This window comes from Nesoenas mayeri (assembly GCF_963082525.1).
Source record: "Nesoenas mayeri genome assembly, chromosome: 3".
Classification (NCBI taxonomy): Eukaryota; Metazoa; Chordata; class Aves; order Columbiformes; family Columbidae; genus Nesoenas; species Nesoenas mayeri.
In genome coordinates this window covers 63,428,329-63,447,237 of record NC_137544.1, presented here as the reverse complement: position 1 = coordinate 63,447,237, position 18,909 = coordinate 63,428,329, and the positions used below count along the sequence as shown (strand labels likewise).

Below are 18,909 nucleotides of genomic sequence, written 5' to 3'. Positions count from 1 at the left end.
GTCCAGCTGAATCTTAAAAGTGTCCAATGTTGGCTAATCCACCTCTTCCTTGGGGAGATATTCCAATGGCTGTTTGTTCTCCCTGTGAAACATTTCCCTCTTGGGTCCAGTTGGCATCTCCCCAGAGTAACTTGCATCCATTGCCACCTGTCTTTTCCATTTGACTCCTTGTTAAAAAAGGAGTCTTCATCTTCTTTGTAGCCACCCTTTAAATACTAGAACATGGTGATGAGGTCTCCCCTAAACCTTCTTTTCTCAAGGCTGAGCAAGCCCAATTCTCTCAGCCTTTCCTCACGCAGCAGCTTACTGGTCCTTTGACTGTCTGTATGGCCCTTCTCTGGACACTTTCCAGCACGTTCACATCTTTTTTTTGTATAGTGGGAACCAAAACTGAACACAGTATTCCAAGTGTGGCCTGACGAGTGTGAAGCAGAGGGGGATAATGACGTCTTTGTCTCTGCTGGTGATGCCCTTGCTAACGCAGCCCAGCATCCTCTTGGCTTTCTCTGCCACAGCAGCAGACTGTTCACGCAGCATGCTCACCACCAGGACCCCCAGGTCCCTTTCCACAGAGCTGCTTCCCAGCTGGGCAGATCTGAGTCTTTCCTGTAGAGACCAAAAATTATTGCTGGTGATAGAGGACTGAAAAACAGCTGGGAAAAAAAGTGCAGTCACCTAAGCCTTGCCGACAAGACTAGGAGACCAAGATTAAAAGCATACGAAGAACTAAATCCAGTTAAACCTGGTAGAAGTTCTGCATGGCTAAAGATAGTTTGGCATAGGAAAGTAAAAATTAGAAGACAAAGAATATTGCGTGTGAGAAGTTAAACACCGAAGTCTTAGAGGGGATAGCTGTGGGCTGGGGGCTTCTGAGGGGTGCCACTGAGGTCCCTCAACTCCAGGCAGAATTAGACCATTTTTGCTAAGGGGTCTCACAAACTTTCTTGCTAAGGAGGCTAAGAGCCTCCTTAGGAGCTTGAAGGTACACACTGACTGCAATGATTGCAGTGCCACATGGACTGTCCCAACCTCACTTTGAAGGAAGTAACTCCTCAAAGAGCATGTTGACATTGTGTGACACCATATCCCACTATCTGCCTGATGTTTAAAGCATAGCCTTGGCTGTGGCCATGCTGGCATCCCCATGTCAGATCCCTTCCCAAAAGTTAGATGAAGGGAGGGGAGTTCATGCTTGGAATCTAGATAAAATTATTAGTTTGGTTACCATTTTAAACAGTTATTTCATTATGACATTGCTATATTTCCTTCTGACAATAAGCTGCATGCATAAAATAAGTGAGTAATTGATCTGGCCAGAAGTTGACTGTCACATTTCAGTGTGGTAAGTAGAACTGCATAGACCTTAAGGGACACAAGTAATGCCCAGAAAATAACATACAGTCCTCAAAGATAATGAATTTAAAATGCCTTCATTTGTCAAAGATTTGCCATTAAGGCTAAAACTTAGATATTATCTTTGCCATGTGGCACATAGGAGACAGAAGAGGCAACAGCTGCCAAACTTTTTACAGGGGTCTCCTGTAGGTACCACTTCACCAAAAACTATCAAAGCACCTTATGCAGTGCAGTGACCTTTTATTTTCATCACGTTATTAATGAGAAACTAAGGTAGAAAGAGGGGAAGCTGCCTTTCAGATGTTGCATGGAAAATCAAAGGGCAAAACAGCATCTCCTGGAGTTCACCCACAAAACCCCAGCACAAAGACACAATTGCAGTTTTTGGTTAGTCTGAAAATTCCCTAATAGGGGGATTACGGAGCGCTGTAGGTTTGATGAGTAAGCCTGTTCAATTGTTAAAGTAACAACTTTTTCCACGCTTGTGATGTTCATTAGGATTTTTCTTTTAAAGTTAGTACAGAAATATTATCTGCATTGTTTATCTGTGTCAGTCTCACAGTTATGACAGGTTTACTTTGCAGCACACTCTCATTCCAAGAAAACTTCAGGAATGCTTGGTGCTGGAAGCAAACAAATATGTTGCAGTGAGGAGGGACAACCACTGGGACATAATACAGGCCTCTCAAACTCCTCTTCTAGCACATTTGGCTCTCCTAAAATAGCACAGACAGAAGTCAATTACAGTGATACGTTGTATTTCAGTGTCTGAGGTTAGCAAAGGTTTTTGCTGAATATAAAATTGGAGGTGGCTTAGGGATATAACAATTCCAGGGGGTTATGTCTGAAAGATGAACTCTGGGGATACGTGCATAATGCAGTAAGAATAGGAACTTTGCCTTGCTACCTACCAAATGCAAGTAGGAGCCCCCTGCAAATGTACCAGCATCTTAGGTTTGGCATGATTTGCAAGATAATGAGTGTTCATTTTTACTCTCTGAATACTAAGTTCAATTAAGTTACCCAAGGACAGGATTGGTTCACAGTGTTGCACAAAGCAATATTAAGGCTCCCTGTAGCAATATAGTCTTTGGTTTACCCAAATGTTACAGCGTTGTTAGACTGTACATCTTTTGGCTCAGCATTATTATATCTTCTGGTGCCTAAAGGTAAGATGATTCAATCTCTTTTTGAAAAGACCCTTCTTTGAGGTACTTCTGGGGCACATATCTTATCTAAACAAGTAACCATGTAACTAATTAATGTATCTAGTAAAAATCAGAGCATTTCTTCTCAACTTTCCCTTACACTGCAGATAGGATTTCTTGTCAGACATGAGGAAGGGTTTTGCACCTATATCAGGTGACCTGGTTGAAGATACATTCTCCCCACACAAACTTCCTTGCTAATACTAAATAAGGCAGTTCATGACTGCGAGACCACACACAGTGACTGTTTCCAGAGAGGAAAATCCCAAAGAAACATACTCATCTGATAAATGGGATAAAAGGTAAGGCTCAAACAAAGCACAAACAAACCTTTAAAAGGAAGTGGAAAGGGAGAACAAAATCTTCTGTTCAAGCTTCAGCCATCACTGAACAGGGAAATGGACATGGTGGCATGCAGGTTCCTTCTCTACATGCTCCTTACTGTAATGTGTGTGCAGTGACTGCAGATCCGAAAGCAAAGGCAGGGTTCAGAGCAGGCACATGTGAGTGGAATAAGCAAGTGCAGCCATAGCAGCATGGGATCTGCATGGCAGAAGCGGCAATTAATAGCCAACTTTGCAGGAACACAGGCCTGAACAGAACAGCCTGGCCTTCAAGCCAAGCCCGCTCCAGCAAAGAGCTGATATAGCTGAACTCAATCGCAAAAGCATTTTTCCTTTCCCTTCGCCACTCTCACTAGCAGGCACTCCTGAGTCCTGCTTTCCCTAGAGGGTGGGAATTCCTCTCCTGTTCCCAGCCTGGAAGAGTCACTATGCTTTTGCAGACTTGGAGGGGAGGACCTGGCTGCCCTGGTTGCAGTTGTGCTGGTTGGTGCTGTTGCCCAAGGCTGGCTTGCCCTACCCCATGGCGCACCTCCTCCCTCCACGTGTCCCCTCTGCAGCAGTAGTGACAGTCCCATTTGCCTCATGGTGCCCTGTGGCAGGAGGCAGAGCCTGTGCCTCAAGAAGCACTTGCTTTCTGAAATCCTCATAAGGTAGTCACGCTTTAAAACAGGATAGCAATTCCAAAGTGGAGTGTTTATATGAAACACTAACACGGCAGATGTTGCTAATAGCAACAATATGGCAATTACCAGCTAATATGGAGATGTTTGTTTCGAATTTGTCATCTTGGTTTTGATGGGTGGCCAAAACTTCACAGAAGAACATTTTATTTTGTGTTGTGTGGATGTGCATGCACAAGGACAAGGCATGCACAAGGACAAGGCATGACAGCAATAACTCTCTCAAAGTATGGGGTCAAACGTGCTCAGGGGAGCTTAACTGTAGCCAGCGGAGTTGTGCTTGGAAAGATTTGCTTTGCCTGACATTGTGTTTGCCCGGTGGATGGAGTCCAGGTGTGTGGTCCCAAATGTTCCCATTCATGGTTCATTTAGTGGTAATGAGGATCTGGTTACCGGCAGTTCTACTTACTACTTACGAAGCAGGTACAACACAGGAATGACAAACTCACAAATGTGTCACTATGATGAAGAGTTTGGGGATATTCCCATCATACTGCTGGGGCTTGGAGGAGGCTAAGTGGAGGCAAATGATGGGAAAATTCCAACTACTTCTGGTTGTTCCTCCTGGGCTCCTATGGTGACAGTTGTACTCACAGCCATAGGTGCTTGCTATGCCTGGAGCAGCTCCCACTCTGCCAGGGGAATCATAAGGTGTTGCCAGTCCTGAGCCGGTCTTTCTTTTCTAGTTTTTGTATCAATGGGACATATATACAATGCGACCCAAAATTACACTCGGGCCAAGTTTTCTTGATCTTATTCCAGACTTGCTGCTAGGCCATTGGCAGTCTGCAGATCACCTTTTGTGAGAAAATGAGATGAATTATGCCTGCAAATCACATGCAAGTTATCATTCAATGTGAAATCCAGGTTATCTCTGGTTTCCACTGTTTCTTATTTCAAGATCTGAGATCATTTTGATGTGGAAATTCCAAGCAAAACACAAGGTGCAGAAGCAGGAGAAATACAAGCCTGCATCAATCAAAATTGAAAAGAAAACATTTTGCATTAGTCCTGAAAACCAAAATCAAGATTCATACCTCTCTCAATTTAGTAAGAAATGTAATCTGCCCCAAAGAACACATGAACTTGGCAGAAAAGCACCATCTCAGTTTCTGATTTGTGAATGGACAGGAGATATAAGCAAATAAGTGAGAAACCTGTTGGAGTAACAAAAAACACTTTTCAATACTTTTTGAGTACCTTCAACCAGAAATCCTGAAAATATTAGAATTCAGACTTAATTACATGTATTCTCTGTTATCTTGTTGCTTATTGTAAGCAAGCAAAGATTTAGATCTGCATCTGCTCAGTCAGAAATGATAGGCAACTTCAATTCCCTGATGCCTATGTGCGCCTTTGTGGCCACCCTAGGGAGCCCAAGGAATGAGGGATTCCTAGGCACCACCGAGATAGAATGGCAAGCTGAATTCAGACACAGCTGAACACCAGCAAAGACCCTTTGCAAAAAATGGCCTGTATGCTCATATCCTCCACCACTAAAAAAACATCCATTGGGACCAGTCACATGATGACAGGTAAAAAACTTTATAGCTGCCAACTTAGGGGAAGCTTGGGGGATGCACTCGTGAAAGAATAAACAAACCATCCTGCAAAGCAAATGCAACCAAAAGGGTGTCATGGGAAGGGCACAGAATATACCCTGGGCTGTATTTACAGTATTAATTTTTGTTTGTAACTTTTTCCTATGCAATAGTAACCCAACGTGTAGAAGGACAGTGCAATCTAACACATACTGCAATCTAGACTTGATATCTAATTAAGAATAGAAATCAGTTGAACAGAGCTGGGAAAAACTGACAGTGGGTTTCACTTTCCAAAGGAAGGATTAGCATGAGCCCAGGTCCCACCTGACTAAAACTGCAGGAGTTCAGCACCAGCTGGGTTGATGGGTCTGGTTCTGAACTGTTACAGGTAGGAGGTAGGGTCTGGTCTGACCAAAGCTCAGGTTGCTCTCTTTTCTGTGACCAAACCCTGAACCATGTCTATGTAATCCACAACACACTCTGGGGAGTGGTAGGAAATCAGAGCTGTCTTCAGAAGATGTGTAGAAATGTGATCTGTTCCCAGTAACCCACATGCCATCCTGTTCTTTGAGTCAAGTAGTGCTTTCCTTAAAACAAAACAAAACGCACCAACAAGTCTCCGACTTTGGTATAACTGTTCCCCTGGGGAGACTGCAGTTGTGCCAGTGAAGACAAAACTGGAATACAACCCCTTTTCCACACGAAGTGGCGGTGTTGCAGAACTTGGCTCTTGCTGCTCTATAAGGGTTCGAAAGGAGCACTGCTCCCAGCATGTCTTGCTGAACCTGCTCACAGGTGCATCCTTGCTGGTATGGGTGACAGGGCAAAGGAGGGTTTCAGGATTCATTCACACACTCCCTCATCACTAAGAGCCATCATGTCAAACATTTGTGAAAGTAGTAGAAACAAACAAAAGTGAGCTGTGGCTGGGATTTTCCCATTTGTGGTTTGATAAGGACTCTCTCCAGCCACAGCAGATTTGTTCTTTTGTTTACTACCAGCTCCTGATTCCTTTCTCCTCCCAACTGGTTATGCCTCTTCATTGCTACAGTCTGGAGTCCTTCACTGAGCCACAGTGCAAAAGGAGAGAGGAGAAAAGAGGACAAAACACATAGCTTGACCGTAGCTCACAGAGGGAAAATCACCATCTGGTCTGTGTTGGCAGCAAGCACTGTATAAGCCCTCTCTCCAAAAGCTGGCTGGGCAAAGTGCTTGGGAGTGGACCACAAAAGCAGCCATGGCCTGGCTGGGGAGAGGGGCTGCGCAGGTCCAGGGGGAAGCAGAGTCAACAATCTTATGTCCTGGCTTCTATAAAGAAAATGCTTCACATCTTGGGGAGCAAACCCAGTCCCCAGAGGTCTGGATCTACCCTGGGTCTCCCTGCTCCTGCGTTCCCTCCAGTGGATGCAAAGCACCTCAGCAGAACTGAGGGAGGCAACCTGATGTACAGGGTGGAAGGAAAGCTTATACATGGGCTAGTCCTATAAAACCTGTTAAGTCCCTCTCCCACACCCTGATCTTTGTGTAAATGTCCCCATGCCCTTGGAGGAGAGTCAGAGATGGCTTGGGAGAAACACATCAACTGCAAACTGCTCCAGGTGTGCCCAAGCCATCTGCCATCTATTCTGCTCGCCCTAGGAACCACTGTGATACAATAAACATACTGCTCTAACACATCATGGCATAAGATCTGTACCAGCCAAGGGGCAGACCATAGCAAAACTCTGAGTCTGCAAAGCAGAGCTGGGTGGTAGAGCGGGAATCAGTCTCTTTAGGGAGGGAAGAAGCTGTTCATGTGAGGGACCTTCATTTGTAAATATCCCATATGATAGGCCTTTTCTGTTAATATTTAGTGTGGAGAACAGCTTTGGGAGCTACATCTGTGTTACCCTTCACACACTGGTGCAGGAAGCTGTGAAGCTGCTTTGGCTGGTAGGTATGAGGGCAGCACATGCTGTGCTGGTCCTCCTGCCTTCACCCACCCATCACAGCAGCTCTTCTGTCCTTGGGACCCTGCACACAGCTCCATGGTGCTCAGCAGGAGCCAGCACACCTCATGTACTGCTTTTCACGAATGCAGCCAAGCTTCATTCTGTGTGGTCACACAATTATTCCACCAAGCCATGTTTTTGTAGCATGCCTGCTATTCAGATGGGGCATGTTTATTCGTAAGGAAATAAGCTGCTTTAAAGTCATTTTGGCACGAATCAAGTGTTTGTGATACACAACATAAAAGACCTATGAGAAAAAGGAATTATATCAGGAAGGTAAAAAAACCCCAAATTGTTTTCCATATGGGCAAGCAGGCCTATACACATACATTCCACATACAATGGTCATTATATCCCCACAACTGTTAATAGATGGGAACTAATTAGACAGAGATACAGCAGTGTGTGCCAATGGATAGTCTGGTGTTGTACGATCAATACATTATCCATTACTGTATCTTTTCCTCCTGGGAAATTCAAAGCATTATGCCCTGTATACAGCTGTGCCCTATTTGTAATCTAAGCTTCTGGCTGAACTGATCACCACCCATTAAACTCCCATTTTTTTCATGAGTTGCACATTTTCCAGATCAAACCCTGTGTCTTAATCATGCAATCAACTGAGCTCAGAAATACATCTGCTTACAGTGCTGGAAGTGAGGACAAGGCAGAGCTGAATTGCATAGGTCCCCTAAGCCTCCAAGATACTTATCAGACAGATATGTTTACATATACATTTAAAAGACGTACTGAAAAATATATGCCTCTTGTCCAAGAAATCCTGCTGGGACTATCAGCAGGGGTGCCACGGCCACCAGGGAGCCTCAGAAGAAATTATCAGGAGATGACAATATTTCTGCAAGATGACAATATTTCTGCAAGAATGTGCATTGGCCCATGGAATTTAGTAGGGAAATGACCGATGTCACAGGACTGCTAATTAACAAAAAAATCAGTTGCAGCAGTGAGTAAGAGATCAGTGGTAAATGCACAGGGCTGCAGAGTAATTGATTGATATTCCTTTAAGTTTCAGCTCTGAACAAGACTACAGTCTTCTGTCTCTACAGAAGCATGGAAATTATGGGCCTCAGGAGGCCTTGAAAGGTCACCTATAGCATCTCCCCCCACAAAAGCAGGGCAGCTCTTCTTTTTGCCCTTCTTGACACATCTTTGTCTAACCAAAAGAGAATTTTGCACCTTGGATTTCTGCCAGACTTGAGCTGAGACTGACTGTCTCTTCCACACGACAACGCGGGGTAAGTGCTACATGGGCTAGGCCTGATGTGGTTAAGTAAAGTAAAGCTTTCAGGGTGAATTCAGCAGCGGATGTAGCCGTGATGAGCATCTGCAAAGAGATGTGCTATGACACAGCCTCATCCTCCGCACACATGAAATGGAGCATCCACCAAGGGAAGCATCAGAGAGACCACAGTTATAGAAGTATGCTGTCCACCTTGATCCATCCCTGGAGTATTCCCAACCCTCAACTCTCAGCCTTAGCCCCTCTTTTTCACTAGGTCGAAAGAAAGGTATCTAGAATAGCAGGTTTTAATTTGCCTCTGTCAATGAATCAGTAGAACTAATATAATGCATTTAAAATCAAACATTGGTGAATTTTCATAATGGCCCAGTAGAGTGAGTACTGTTCTCCTTATGTTCACGGTGTGCCCAAGTTGGGGGAGAGTCAGCAACAGACCCTGAAAAGGTACAGGGAGAGCAGATACAGATTTTTTCTGGATTTTTTAATGTCTTCCGTTGAATTAAACTTTCTTACTTGGACACATAATTCTTACTAAGACATATTTTAAGCAAAACCCTTTATTACATATTGTCATCCATTACTAAATTATTACATAGCACCACTTCTTCTATAGAAGTCCAATGCTTAGATTCTCAAGAACTAGTTGGCACTGGTGAAGTGTGTGTTTACATCTGCTTGCAGACAGTAAACTGTTGCTATTAGTTGTTAAAAAAATATACAAAAACATTTCTCTGAATCCTGGCTATTCCACTCCCCCATCTTTTTAACTATTCTTCGTGTAACTTGATCTGGGGATGCATCTTTAAACTGCAAAATCTAAGAACCATGAGCAGTCAAAGGACAGATTGTACCCACTGCCCTTTACCAGTAAAGAGAAGCTGCCCACACTGCAGCCCGCTCTGCACATCCCACCTCACACTGGTGATGCTAAATGGAACCTTTACCTGGTGAGTGTCTCATCTTTTCCATCCATAACAGCTACAAGGGCTTTTTTTTTTTTTTTTTTTTTTAATTTAAGGGGAAAAAAAAAAAGTGCAGCTCCTCTAAAAGGAAAGAGGAAGCCAAAAATTTCATAGCGTCTCAGTCCTGCCCCATGATGCTTCTTCCTGCCTGTGAATTTCCACCTGCCCTTTCTGCGTATATAAGGCAGCACATGTGGGGTAGAACTGTTTAGTCGCCTGCCTCTGTCCAAAGGATTAGTAGCAGTGAGGGAGTGATGCTGTTTCTCCTTTCCTCTGCAGTTTGCGGGAGGTGAAGGAGCTCTGGCTGGACTCACTCCTTGGGTAAGTACTCTCTGGGATTAAATCTGTGGTGTCACGGTTGAAGTTGGTGGGGTGCTCCAAACACAGCTATACAGAGATTTGCAAAAATATAGTTGGGGGAGAGGTGTGCTCACTGCTAAGCATAGCTCGTGGGCAGTCCTGTCTGTGTTGCTTAGACTTCTGTTTGCAGATTAACAGCAAGCTCATGTAGCTGTCGCCACTTGCTCGTTTTTCACATGGATTAAAAATTGGAAGTTTTTTTTTCCTGCTTTAATCAAGAAGCAGATAGAGCAGCAGGGCTGAGTGCCTTCCAGAGCAGGGCTTTATGATTGACTTATGTGGAATATCTTGCTGGTTCAGGATCAGATTTAAATGCTAGACTACTTTGCAAGGGAGAAAGACAAGAAGGATGCAGTTTAACAAAGCTCGCTCTTTGTCCATTTCCGGTTCAATAAACAGGCAAACAAAAGAACCGAAGGAAACCAGAGTGTCCAGAGCTCCCCGAATCAAACTCCTAATGAAAGTGTTAAGCAGCTGTAATACTGTGAGTGTCTTTATTGTTTCAATTCTGTCAACAGAGTGATTTTGAAAAGCTCTGATTTCTAAATCATAGCATTCAATTACTCACAGAATGTCTTTTGTTTTCTTGCCTAGTCAAAGACACTAAATGCTGGGAACATGGAGAGTCTGATTGAGTGCCAATCAGAGGTAAGCAGCTGCTACGATTCCCTCGATCCTTGTTGGGTACTGGTGTGAGATAACTTAGCAAAGTGGGGGTAGCCCCTGCAGGAGCTGCCTGCTGCCTACGAGTGGGCAGAGCCCTTAGAAGGCAACTCTGTGCAGCACCATGCAGAAGGAGCTAGGCATCGCTGTGAGCAGCTAAGTGCTCCTGGGGAGCTTGGCTCAAGAATCTGGCAGGCTCCAAAAGAAAACAAAGCTTCCCAGAGAAGTTTAGGAGGAAATCTCCAGTGCCGGGGGGGACAGAGAAGGGCAGGCTCTGTCCAGCTGGGGCTTCTCTGGATCAAAAGAGCAGCCTGAAAGACCACAGGGTTGTGAGCTGCTGGGCAGGTCTGGGTGGCTGGCCATAGGGTTACCACAAAGCCCTCTGGTGGGCAGTGGGGCAGTGTCACTCCTGGACTGAGGTGCCTGTCCAGCAGGAGTTAGGTTTGCTCTAGTTAGTGGCCAGAGCCTCCCACAGATTTCTGAGGAGCTGCAGCAACTTGCTGGTGGCCCTCACTGCTGGTGGCAGCTCTGTAACTCCAACATGCTTCTTGCAGGCTGATGCCAAGAAGTGCCCCCAGCTGGTCCCAGTAGATACTGAAGACAGACTTTGCCACTCAATGGGTGAGTTCTAAAAACAAACTGAGGAACTGTCGTCTTATATAATTCTTGCAAGCTGGTGCTTCTGCAAAACCACCTGAAACTGCCCACTTCACCTCTCTGAGCGCAATCCACAGCCCTCAGCGCCATCTAGGAGACAGCTTAACCCCAGGAGTGCCACTCACTTGCAAATGACCTCTTTCCCTTATGCTCCATGGCAGAGGTGACAGAGCAGAGTGACAGAGGTCTTGTATCTTTGTTCCCTGGTCCTCAGAGACACATTTCTTCGTGTCTCGTGGCAGCAAGGGGAACTAAATGTGCTCATTTCTCACTTGAGTATGGCCACTGAGGTGTGGCACTGCAAGCAAGTACTGCTACCAGCAGTTGCACACCAAAGCAAAGAAACCCTCTTGGCAGCAGCAACTGCACTTGTTTTCTCTTGCCATGCAAAACATTAGCATCTGTAAACAGCCCAGAGGAGACCATTAGCAAGGCAAGGTCAGATTTAGAGCAGACCATCATTTCAGATGATTTTTCAGAAGTATCAGAAGCAAGCATTTCTTATGACACTATGTTAGGTGACTTTCTCATAGCTTTTAACCTCTTGCTAACAAGGACTTGTGCTAAGCCACAAATCTAGGTCCTGAGAACCTCTCATCTGCATAAAACAGCCTCATTTTGGAATAGAAGACCAGTCCTTTATAGGAAATTTGTAGAAGGCAATGCCTTTAGAAAGTTTTCTAATGAAAGGATCCTTTTCTCACTGTTTCTGAAAGGGAAAAAAGCCACACCTCATCCCAATACAACCATAATCTCCAAATTCCTAGCATGCCCTCCTCTTTAAGATGCAGGTGCAAAACTCATGCTAAGAGATTTCTGACCCTGAAGCCAGTGAGGCCCCACTGTGATACTCCAATCCTCTGGAGCACGTGTCACCTTCCACTGGCTGGCTGGCTGGCTGGCAGGGGGAAAACAGGAGCTCTAAAAGGACACTGTCATTAGAGCTGGCTCCAAAGCTGGCAGAGATTGAGCCATGTGGTTTAATTTCAGCCCATGAAAGAGGCTGAAAAGAGGGAGCCCCAAGTTCCACTCTTGCCCTAATTCTGGGGCACAGTCAGACCGCGCAGTGAAAATTGTTGTCATTGCCAGCTGCTCAAGCAATATATCTGCCTGAGATAACTATCACAGAAACCACTGCAATATCACAAATCTCTATAAATGCTCTTATTTCTGTGTCTTGTACGTTCCCACTCTCTAAGAAGAAACAGTGACTAGAGTATGAAAAAACCCCACCCAAAACAGGAAAGGTGGTGTCCTTAGAGGGATGGTCACAGGTTTACAGTTTAGGCAGTTGTTTCCTTAGTAACAACTTAGTTGTCTTTCAGTTTCCCCCTTTTTGGTTCGAGCTGTTTCAACATACATCTCTGCACTGCACACAGATGAATCGCCACATAGCACACTCTGTGGGGTTTTTTTTATTTATTTTTAAATTGATTTTTTGCTTTCCTTTTGCTTGTAGCAGAGGGAACAAAGAAAAGAAAGAAGGTGATATCACAATCATTTACTTTGAGACGAAGCTCTGCCAATGGGAATTCCTCCGGGCAGCTAGATTTGGGTGCCAAAATCACTCTGTTTGGCCAGCCACTGGCACTCATCTGTGGGGAAGATGACATGCTGCCCCAGTCAATTCAGGTAAGCAAGCCTGGTGACACAATTATCATACCTCTGGCTTCCAGTGTGAGGCAGTATCCCTGCTACTTGTGCTGCAGCACCCAGGAGATGCATGTTTTTTGTGTTTCCCCTCCACACACACTTCTAGTAAGCTCAGGGCCCATGCCAGATGTAGAAAGGTTCAGGTCTGTGGGTTTTGTCCATCGCACCCAGCTTTCACTGGAAGTAACCTTGAATGGAGACAACTCAGGATCAGGAACATCAGAAGATCTGCTCTTTAGTATAAATGTTGTGATTCTACAGAAATCATTCAAATGAATCTTTCAGGAGCATCAACTTTCAAGGGTTTCTGTGTTTCCCTGAAAAAAGTGTTTGCCCATGGACTGTCATTGACAACTACTGAAACACTATCTTCTGGATAAGAACGGTCTTGTGACAGTTCTCCCACTGAGTTGCCTTTTTCAATATACAGGCTTTTTTCTCTTCTAAGCAATATTTGTCTGGCTTGCGAGCGAGGAGATTTGAACCAACACTTAAGCCATCCCTTGCTTCCTTCTGGAAGGAAGCAGGGATGACTCCACTGAAGTTAGCTGAATTTACCAGTTCAAAAAAAGGGTGGGCTGGGTGAAAATTGGGTTATTGCCCACATAATCTAATTAAAGCAAGAATCAGATACTAACCTAATTAGAGCACAGTGTACCTCCAGACAATTTTTCTTCTCTTTCTTAAGAAATGATCACTTGCTAAAGGACCTTCCTTCACCCAAGTAACTGTTCTTTCATTCCTGTCTGGTTTTTTTTTTCACCTGCAGGATCTCCTAGCTATACTGTGTATGAAAGGACCTTCCACTGAAGGGATATTCAGAAAAGCTGCCAATGAGAAAGCACGAAAAGAGTTGAAGGAGGACCTAAACAAAGGCGGGAATGTTGATTTAAAAAGCAAATCTGTGCACCTGCTGGCAGTGGTCTTGAAGGTGAGCTCCACTGACCTGCAGTGGTGGGAGGGCATTGCTAATCTGCACAGGAACACTCAGTGCCCAGAGCTGACCTAGGTGGGACTATGAGCTGAAGCCAGATCAAAGCCAGACTAAATGTTTTGAGCTTAGGAAAGTTTAGCATCTTACTTTTCCACCTTACTTCCAGTCCCATTTGTTGTGCTGCTGATTTCCTGCCTGCCCACAGGAAACTAATTTCATCCTTGTGCTCAGTGGTTGGATCCTCCCTAGGGAGGAATACTGAGATTTATGGGTGAATAAAAAGCAGCTGAGACTTGGGTCCTGTTGTTATCTCAAAGCAAGTGTACTTAGCATGTACTTGTGGTCCCCACTGCTTTGCTAGTGCTGATGATCACCTTTGAGGGCAGGTACCTCAAGCCAACCTGCCTCCTAGTGAGCCCATGTCATAGTGATGCTCCCTCTGTGTTCAGGGGTAGTGTCCAAAACCTCATCTAAATATCCTGACTTTCCAGGACTTCCTCCGAAATATTCCCTCCAAACTCCTGTCGACGGACCTCTATGAGAAGTGGATGGAAGCTTTAGAGAAGCCAAGCAAGCAGGAAAAAATTGAAGAATTGAAAGAGTAAGTTCTGCAACCAGGAAGTTTTGCAACTATCCCCGATGTGCTGGAGAGGCTGGTAGAGGCCAGTGACAGCTCTTGAAATGGGAAATCTCACTTAAAAGCCTGTCATTTATACTAGCTTGCTATTGCTCCATGAGTTTGGTGTTAGAGGGCTCTAGCAGCAGCACTTCCTGAGAGTATCTGAGATTGCCCTACAAAATGAGTAGTGTAGGAAGAGGAGAGAGGCTGCAGTGTCTCAGCTAATGTAGTCACTGTGCTATGGGACAGGCACTGACAAGGAGCCTTCACATCTGCTGGTGGAGTAGGGCACGTGGAGATCGGCATCCTGGTTCTCTCTTTAGAAAGGGCAGATGTGGATGCTGACTGGAGTGCTCAGCGCTGCACAGCGCAACCACAGGCTTTCACGTGCTTTGGGAAGCCTCCAGTGACATCTCCTGATGTCATCTCATCTACTCAAGGACATTGACTGCTGTAATGCTTACCTTTCAGTCAAGACCTTGTAATTCAAGATCCTAGAGTTAACTGCAAGTTCAGCTGCTGCTGGGGATTTCTGAGTGATACTTCTGCTAAGCAATGAATAAAGCACATACATGCCACTTTCTGGAGGAAGCATCATCTGTCTGAGTTTAATTGACACTTGATCAAATAAAGAAGTGTGGCTGCTGCACCAGGAATTAATGTCACATTTCTTTTGTGTTCACGCAGGGTGGCTGACAAACTGCCGAGACCAAACCTTGTGTTGCTCAAGCACTTGCTGTCTCTGCTCCACCACATCAGCCAAAATGCCAAGACCAACAGGATGGACTCCAGCAATCTGGCCATCTGCATTGGACCAAATATGCTGAGCCCAGAGGTGGACAATACACTCCCGCTGGAAGTGCAGAAGGAGATGAATGACAAGGTTTGTAGAATTCACCAAGCAGCCACCCGCTTCGGGGCAGGTCAAAGCCAACCATAGGAATCCCACTGCCATGGAAAAAGCTGAACAAAATAGCACCGCTGGACATCAGGCATGCCCCTCAGTCATATCACAGCTCTTGAATACTTTGCACGCAGAGGACAAGTGGTGCCCGGTGAGCATTGCCACCTGTGGGCCCTCTGAAACGTGAGGCTGAATCTGTAGCTGACGGTGTTTTGTTTGTACTGGGGTAGATCAATTAGTCTGCAGCATCAGGCCTCATCCTCCACAGTGACTCACACTGACTTTAAGCTAGGATTTTTTGACAGGAAAGATTGTGCCAGATCATGCTTGAGGTCCCTTCCAACCTGGCATTATATGATTTTATGATTTTGACAGGAGCTACATGGCTCTGTGCTTTCCTTCACACAAAGACAGCAGGAAGGAGCGGGAAAGACTGTTTAACATGTTTTCAGCCCTTTTGATAGAAATAAACTGTTTTCTGCGTGCAGGTGACAGTGTTGGTGGAATTTCTCATAAACAACTGCTCAGAAATATTTGGGGAGGACATTGCCTTGCCTGTCTGCGCCTCAGCTGAGGAGTCATCAGATCACACCAACAGCTCCACAGGTATGAGAATGGACTGGGAATGTCACAGACTGGGGCTGCTGGGCCAAATTCTTAAATGTGATATGGCAATACATCTGTGGAAAGAGAGAGTTGCAGAGGGTTTCAGATGGTAAATAAAAACTAACAGGTTCTTTCTCCCCATAGAACACCTATGTGCTGCTCTTCAGAATGACTCTGCCTATGACAGCCCAGATCCTGAAGCTGAAGGCAGCCCTAGTAACTCTCAGATGGAGCCACCCAAAGGGAGAAGCACTAGTGTGAGCAGAAGACATCCAGGACGCATCTCTGCCCCTTCACTGACTAATTTCAGAAATGACATCAGCACGATGGACAGGAGGTACTCAGAGCCAGACCTGTCCTTCCAAAACCGCCTTGAAGGCAGGATAAGGAAGCAGAAGCTAAACAAAAGTGAGGACAATTTTCCAGTTCAGCAGAAACAGCCAGAGTTGGAGGCACTGGAAAAACAGCTTGCAATCTTACCTTCACAATTATCAACTGACTCTCTACCCAAAACATCCTCCAGTTGCTCCCTGGAGAGCTCTGATGGCTCAGTCTTCACCAGCTCCCCAGTAGTTTCACCCTCTAGTCCCAAAAAGACCTTTTTAAATAGGCCCCAGTCCTTTTCCACCAAGGCTACCGAAGACTGCAGTACATCTAGCAGAGAGATCAAAAGGCATTCCATGTCGTTCTCTTTTGCAAACCACAGGAAAACGCTAAAAAAAACCCAGAGTTGGGGGCCTGGAAAAAACATGGGTTTTCAGAGAGACAGTTTCATAAAGAAAGAAGATCAGTTCTCCTGCAGAATTGTCCAGGGAAACAGCCCTGATGACAACAAGCCGTTGCCTCTGGTGTATCAGCAAAGGCCCCGTTTCAGGTCAGCTGATGAAGTGTTCAGAGAGGTAGACCAAAGGAATCCTGGAAGACCACCCTCTTATGAGGAGGCTACTAAAAACTGCCTGGCCACTAAAATTCCCTCCCACAATCTCACGGTTCAATCTATGAGATCAAAGATGTCAAACCAGGACACTTTGTCACCGCATTCATGCAGCAGCTGTGCACAGGACGCAGCATATACGGCTCTAAGGGAACTAGCCAGTGGCCGAGTTTCTACAGCGAAGGACTCTGAGGCAGAAACTGAAACTCTCAGTGTCACTGTGGGAAAAAACTCCCGTGTGAGTTTACCTGTGACCCCAGGAGTCTACCGATTGAGAGCCATGTCTGAATCCTGTCAAAAGAACAAACTTGAGTATGTGGCTCGGAGGTGCAGCCAGCCCGTTTTTGAGGTAGACCAGATCCAGTATGCTAAGGAATCCTATGTTTAAAAAGCCTATCCCTCCTTTTTGCTCTGTACAAAGTAAATATTGTAAAAATAGACATCTTGCTCATGCTTTGTAAGATTTTGCTTTCAAGAGACCAAGAATAAGCTAGCTCTGCATGAACTATTTTTTTCCTTGAGTCTCTTCTGAAGTGTCTGTCACCTTGACATGTCACATTCTTTTACCACAAGAGGTGATGGTGAGGAAGACCTGTGTATCATTTGTAAAAATGTAAGTGAATATGCTGTACATAACCTGTTGTGTGGGAAAATTAGTTAGTAGTAGATAAACAGTGTTGTATTTGTATCCCTGGAAGGACAATTAAAAGGTTGGCAGGTCCAAACCCTGTCCCACCTTCCTTTTCTTTTTTGTATGATCACAGACTCCACACCATTTGTCACATGTGTGTGCCAGGCTGATGCAATGCTTTGCTGATTTTCTGCATTAAGAAGTGGGCTGGCAGCTACCCCAACTGAGGAAGGGCTTTTGTGTCATCAAAGTCACTTCAGCACTCTTCCATAAAGCCCTGTATCTGCTGTCATTCCCTCTTGCTGCTTGCTGGTGACAAGAATGACCTGACCACTAACCAGTGTAAGTGTTGTATACTGAGCCTGTGTTTAGACCTGCTGAAGCCCTACAAGGTCATCATGGGAATGTATCAAGCAAACTTCATGTGGCCTGAGGTGCTCTTAGTCTAAACAAACTGTACAGGCTAAGCAGAAAGAAAGAGTATCTTCAGATATGCCTTTATGAGGGGAAAAAAAAACCCTAAACAATGAAAACTCCTGCAAGGAAACATTCTTCAAATAGTTAAAGCTGCAGCTCATTAAAAACAAAACAAAAACAAACAAACAAAGAAAAAACTTATAACCTTGTAAAAATGACTGGAAGTGCAATGTGTTTTTTACATGTAGGAACTTGTTTTGGTTAGCACTTACCTCCCCTTTTATGGCTCAGCATAGCCTTGAACCAGGAGCAGGAAGACTTTTGTTTTTCTCCTGTGTAACTTCACTACAATAAAACATTTTTCTGCATGAATGCTGAACTGTTCATTGTGTATCTTTAAAATATCCAGGCCCTACATGTGCTCTACCTACTTTCATACTATCCTGCAGGTACTGCAGGTCTGTTTGAATGACATGGCATGCACAAGGCATGACAAGCACTATCACTACTATTGTTGTTGTAGGAGGCTGCAGGCTAGATTTTGGGAACAAATCCCTCTCTGGCAGGGAAACAAGTTACACTGCCATATAACAGCAGGTATCAGTGAGGTGGAGAGGGAGCTGCAAAGAGGTGCTGCTGCTGCTTCAGAAGTGGAACAGACTAGCAAATAGCATACCAGCATCTCAGGTATGTATTCCAGGTGTGGGTGTTCACAGGACACAGAGAAAGGGGAAGAAGAGTACCTGGCCTGACAGGAGAAATTATGGGAGAAGGACCATACAGGTAGGCTGCAACTAGAGAAAATGCCAGCTCACTCAGCCCCCCAAGCAGTGGCACTCTGCTTCCAAGCAAGCTGAATGAGAGGGCTCTGCTGCAAGCTGCAAAAAGACATTTGCCATGTTCTGCAATCTGCAACTCCTGAGTCACAGAATGACAGAACAGGTGAAGCTTGAGATCTTCCTGTCCAAGACCCCTGCTCAAGCAGCATTAGCTAGAGCAGGTTGCCCAGGGCTATGCCTAGACAGCTTTAGAGTACTTCTACAGATGGATACTCTGCAACATCTTTGGGCAACCTGTTACTGTGTTTGATAACCCTCACAGTAAAAAAATGTCTCGTTGCAATCAGATGGAATTCCATGTGTTTAATTTGTGCCTGCTGCCTCTTGTCCTGTGTTGAGTGGGAAC

The 18,909-nt window shown here is 45.0% G+C and overlaps 1 protein-coding gene across 1 annotated transcript in view; it reads left to right on the top strand.

The window, feature by feature from the left end:
- Window positions 1–18,052, top strand: part of TAGAP (T cell activation RhoGTPase activating protein) — a gene marked incomplete at its 5' end in the record, with an annotated part of 53,533 nt that extends 35,481 nt beyond the window's left edge. Inside the window, 10 exons of the mRNA XM_080342214.1 lie at window positions 9,626–9,667; window positions 10,106–10,190; window positions 10,301–10,354; window positions 10,924–10,990; window positions 12,486–12,658; window positions 13,449–13,610; window positions 14,105–14,214; window positions 14,920–15,115; window positions 15,625–15,742; window positions 15,887–18,052. Coding sequence (XP_080198340.1) covers window positions 9,626–9,667; window positions 10,106–10,190; window positions 10,301–10,354; window positions 10,924–10,990; window positions 12,486–12,658; window positions 13,449–13,610; window positions 14,105–14,214; window positions 14,920–15,115; window positions 15,625–15,742; window positions 15,887–17,064 — 2,185 coding nt within the window. The 3' untranslated portion in view covers window positions 17,065–18,052. The remainder of the gene's footprint in view (window positions 1–9,625; window positions 9,668–10,105; window positions 10,191–10,300; window positions 10,355–10,923; window positions 10,991–12,485; window positions 12,659–13,448; window positions 13,611–14,104; window positions 14,215–14,919; window positions 15,116–15,624; window positions 15,743–15,886) is intronic.
- Between the last annotated feature and the right edge of the window lie 857 nt (window positions 18,053–18,909).